At 44.2% G+C, this 5463-nt stretch overlaps 1 protein-coding gene across 1 annotated transcript in view; it reads right to left on the reverse strand.

Annotated features, from left to right (window-relative positions):
- Positions 1-5101, reverse strand: part of tshz3a (teashirt zinc finger homeobox 3a) — a 14856-nt gene extending 9755 nt beyond the window's left edge. The window contains exon 1 of the mRNA XM_080842869.1: positions 4991-5101. Within this exon, the coding sequence (XP_080698995.1) occupies positions 4991-5030 (40 nt within the window). The 5' untranslated portion in view covers positions 5031-5101. The remainder of the gene's footprint in view (positions 1-4990) is intronic.
- Between the last annotated feature and the right edge of the window lie 362 nt (positions 5102-5463).

Genomic DNA, 5463 nt, shown 5'->3' on the forward strand with positions numbered 1-5463 from the left:
CACCCACATTACACACAAGGTAAATGTGTGGACACACATATTTATATCTTTATTTATGTCCACATGGAAAAGATTAACTAAGCAATTTAAGTAGAGCAGAATGTACTTTTGGATAGTGGTTTCATCAGTCCACAGCTAGTGATCAGGCTACTAGAGAAGACAGTCTCTCAAATTCAAATATGGAAAGGCTTTATTGGCATGACTGTGCTAAGGCAAAGCCAGTGTAATGGCCATGTGAAAATAATAAATAGAAATACATATGCGTTCTCTCATTCACTCATGCAGAAACACACACACACGCACACAGAAATCCATAAAAACAGCAAGTGCCACTGCTACCCACATCCCATTTCTGATGTTCATCATTTAAAGCAACATTATGTAAAAATGTTACCTTAAAATAACAGCTTCAAAAAGATTTTGGTGATACACTGATTTGTACTACAGAGAATGGCGCCTGTACCACTGCCACAAGACACACACGAGAACTACGTAATGCTTTATTGCACCACCTCACAATACAACAACTAGACCATTCTGCTAGCTATTAGAAGAAGCTAGCGCAGAATCCTCTGTATGGACATCATGGCAGAGGCAACGAAGAAACCGAGGAAGAAATTGTCGGAGAAGGCAAGCAAGATAAAATAAAGAGTAACTGAGCAAGACACCGAACAAAAGTCAGTCTCGAACTGGCTTTTACTCAGAATCAGATGCCTAGCTGGCCTTCCTTCTGTTGGACTAGATTATTAACCGTCTTGCTATGTCTTGCGTTTGCTATATGTTTGGTTGTGTTAGGAAAGGTGTTGACTCGCTACATTTTTTTTATCACATTCAAAGCTTAGAAAGCAATGTATATAGGCTGAAAATGTGGGCAGTATTTCAGCTAAACTAAATTGTCATAATTTTTTTGTTATTTCTAGTTATCTCCAATGTCACTATAACACACAACAAAACAATGCAGACTCATATTTGTGTAAACCTTGTAATATTACTCTACCTTGTCAGTCAACGTGCTTCTTTGTTTTGTGGTGTTGGTGAACTACACTCCGCAACACTAAATGAAGCTCAGTAGCAAAAAATACAAATTCTCAGATAATGGGGCTTTAACGTCATTCTGCTGCAACACAAACATACTACCTGCTGTTACAAACTCACAATGGTTATGGTATTTACCTTCGGTCCAAAGCAACTTACAAAACATTAGAAAAAGACAAACACACAATGCTAAAAGCAAACACTGCTAATCTTCTCCCCCTTTTGTCTACACCTCTACAAACTCTTCTGCCACTCCTTCCTTCACATCAGCACTCAATCTCTCACTCACTCAGAACACCTGTTTTTTCTTATTTTATCTCTCTTTACTCGGCCTGTATCTCACACGTTTTCTCTCTCTCACCCTCAATCAAATCTTGGCTCGCATATGTTCACGTCTCCCCGCACTCACTCAGTTATTTCTCTCTTTCTCACTCATCTGTTTTTCTCACGCTCTTCTGGATGGTATAGACACCTTGTGTGCTCTCTCGGCTTCTCTCGGTCTCACCTGGCACCTTGTCAGTCAATTCGCTAATCAAGAACATCTTGATTCCCTGCTCTTAATTTCTACACCCCTTTTCTATTGTCTCTCTCTCCCTCCCTTTCTCTCTCTCTCTCTCTCTGTCTGCTTCTCTGCTCCCTCCCCTCTGGTCTGGGAAAGTTTGTGAAAGTGTATTTGATGGATGACACACATCATGGTGTCCTGAGGAACGTGGCGCTGCCTGATGAACGACTCCGATGAAAAGGAAATTGAGCATTTGGCTCGGCTCCTCTCCTCCTCCCCCCCTCCCAGCTCAGGTTTCGGTGGACCCTGTGGACCCTGGCGGTTCTGTTACCCCACAAACATCACGCCGCCCATGGGGACAGCCCCCGGGAGCACTAGACAGGGGTATGTCCCCTTCCAGAAAAGGCAATTGTCTTCACCGGGGCCTCAATCCATCATAAGCCCCCGTCCAAGGCAACACCATTATCTCACATGTCCATGCTGTGGACAGCTATTTCTGTGTGTGTGTGTGTGTGTGGGAGGGGGGGCAATAGCCTGTACTAGTGTGTCATTTGTGGTGTTATGTTTCTCCTCCAGGTCATTCCCACAACCTGCTATCTAGACAGTTTATGGAAAGCGAGAGAGCAGTCGATGTTGATGATCTGCTCTCTCTCTCTTTCTGTTTTTTCTCTCTTTGTCTCTCTTTTTCTCTTGCAACATTGTCTCTCTATTGAGCTCTCTTACACTGTCATATCAGTTCAACGCATCTTAGTCAGATTAAGGTTACATAATCACTATTGTAAAGCGAATTTATTGTTGCACACTTTGTGAAAACACTTAGTAATGATAAAGGGCCTTCTTTACTACACACACACACACACACACACACACACACACACACACACACACACACACACACAGTGAGAGAGAGGGAGAGAGAGAAAGAGAAAGAGAGAGACACACATAAGTAAATAAAAGAATCTATGTGTGTCATTGCCATGGTGACAAACTGACAGAATCTCTCTTGCACCTGCCAAATATTCCCCAACTGTTCAAAACACAGAAACGCAATCCAAGAATAACACAGATACTTCATTCTGTATGTGTATGTGTGTGTGTGTGTGTGTGTGTGTGTGTGTGTTTCTGTTTGTCACATCTGTAAGTCTCAGAATATGTATGTTTGTACCAGAGTTCATAAGTATATGGTTGCTGTCTGTGTAGGCCTACATGTCTTTGTCTTTGATTGTGACAAATGTGTGTGTGTGTGTGTGATTGTGAAATATAAGTATGCATGTTGTGTGTAGGGTCATAAAGATGTGTCATAAAGAAAGTGTGTTCATTCATCCTGGGTGTTTAAGTGTGCCCCAGTGGTGTAAGTGAGACCTCAGTGGGATGCAGAATGCCTCGGGCATCCACACAGAGGCATGCCAACACTGGGAGCTATGCTGACGCAGAGCGAGTCCCACACCATCTACTATTTCATACACTTTCATCTTCACAGACATCAAAAAGTAGGCTTACACTCACCAACACCCCTACACACTCCCCTGCATACATACAAACACACACACAGACACACATATTCACACACACAGACATGACTGATGGCTGCCAGTTGCACAACCCCCACTGCAGCAGAAAACATCAGTCAAATATAGTCCTCATCTCATGGAGAGTTCAAAAGCAACGCTTGGAATCAGGCCTTAAACTAACCCCCTGCTCACTTTCTCTCTCACACACACAAACACACACACACACACACACACACACACACACACACACACACACACACACACACACACACACACACACACACACACACACACACACACACACACACACACACACACACACACACACACTTCACCCCATTCTGCCTCTGCTCACTCTCTCATCCTCCTGTGTGTGTCAGCTTGGTGTGTTCTGGCCATGTGTGTGTGTGTGTGTATGTGTGTGTGTGTGTGTGTGTGTGTGTGTGTGTGTGTGTGCGCGTGCGTAGGGGTGAGAGAGATAGAGAGAGAAAGAGAAATGACATCCAATGAAAATATAGCCTATAACTTCCCCCTACCACCCGTCATTCACTTTTTGTTTAATTTTGAGGAATTATAAAACATAGATGCGGAATATCAGTGAGGTTTTAGTGCCTCGGTTGCTGTTCGTCATCGGTTGTCCCGAGGTTTGAGCTCTGTCGGGCGACTGAAGTTATTTCCATCGGATGACATCAGCGACAGTAGAGGCTCTAATTGGCCGGGTTGACGGAGAGCTCGCGGACTGTCATCTACGATCATTCCGGCTGTCAGTGATTCATCAAGTTTACGGCTAATTAGGTGAGCGCTAATGAAGCTGGCAAAACAACTGCACTTTTTACGTGGCTGAGCAAATCTCTGAGAGAGAGAGGGAGAGAGATAGAGAGAGAGAGAGAGTGCAACTTGGAAAATCTAGTGATAGTCAGTAATCCATCTTCCAAATCCTCCAACAAAAATGCCTCACTTTTATTATTTTTTTAATAAGAAGACTGCATGTCTACACTTTAGCATGTATTTTTGAGAATGTACTGTGTGGGGCGTAGTCTAGTATAGCCTACAACAAGTTGCCGCGCAGAGGGTCCAATTTAACTGCTAAACCCCTGACAGCGTCATTCGTCAAGGCCTTCCCGGCCAAGCCCGTGTACACTCATGCGGATACTCCCACACTGTTTGTCCAGATGCTGGACTTGGCTTAAGCTCCAGATTTATTGCCAAAATTGTCTGACTTTACCCTCAGTCGTCAGACACGTAAAAGGAAAGCATGACTGACTCACAGGAAATAGCACGACGCTGACAAACAGTGAATGTTCTCGTTGTCTTTCATGTCAGTTTTATAGAATTGATTTCTCCACTTCTTGCTCCTCCTGCCCTGGGACCCTCAGCTTTAGATAGCAACCTACGAGGCTCGTGGAGGTCTACAGAGTCAGACTGACGTCAGGAGTAGGCGTGACAGAATGAAGTAAGTCCTCCGGAGAGCATAACACAGGAAGGAGGGAAGGAAGGAATGCATCAAAGCGCTAAATGACAACCAATCAATCAACGTCGGCGTCAAAACAGGGGAGGCCATCAGTTATCAGGCTTTTACCCCATCTGCGTGTTTTCTACGTCGGAGTAAAATAATTAGCCTACAAACGCGGAATAAAGACACGCTAACTCGGAAGGTGTAGGCTACATGTTAAAAGTTGACACAAAACGGACCACAGTCAAGACTTATTCCTGTTAGGGAAACCTTATTCCTGTTAGTTAAAACCTTAATTGCCTGACAGTGTTTGATCTGCGAAGTTAGTTTTTGTTCAGTTTTATATACGCTATTGAATGTCCGTCGGCGACCATCCTTATTAGACGATATACAGTTTTTACAAATGACAAATTATTACCTTTTACAATGTTCAAACAGATATAATAGTGCGTGACAACCGGGGTAGTATTCGCTGCTTCGTCAACATACCTTCTGCGCGCTTCGGCGCTTGCTGTTTTCTCCGTGGCATGTTTGATTGAAGCCCAAAACTAAATTCTTTGTCAGCTACCGTTTGTGTAAATCTGTCCGCTGAACTCGCAATATGATGCTTTCATTTATAAAGCACTGGACATCCTGGGAAGGGAAAAAAACTAAACCAAACGTCAGTGGTAGTGCATTCGCAACAGAAACAATCTTCTGTTTCGGGCTCGTGTCGGTGGTAAGATCCTCTGTCCGGTAACGGGGCGGAAGGCTGTATGAGATCCCGCTCGGTACCCTCCCCAGGCGGCGGCACAGCAGACAAGCGGCAGGAAAATGAGCTGATCACGTCACTCAAAGTGGCAGACTAGAGTACTGCTCGCTATCCTATTAACCCTTTCCATCGCCTGCGCTCCTGTGACTAGTCACGCCCCTTTCCCTCCTTCGGAGACACTCAGCAAGAGCATGTCATCAATCACTGTCCA

This window comes from Sprattus sprattus, assembly GCF_963457725.1.
Source record: "Sprattus sprattus genome assembly, chromosome: 7".
Lineage (NCBI taxonomy): Eukaryota > Metazoa > Chordata > Actinopteri > Clupeiformes > Clupeidae > Sprattus > Sprattus sprattus.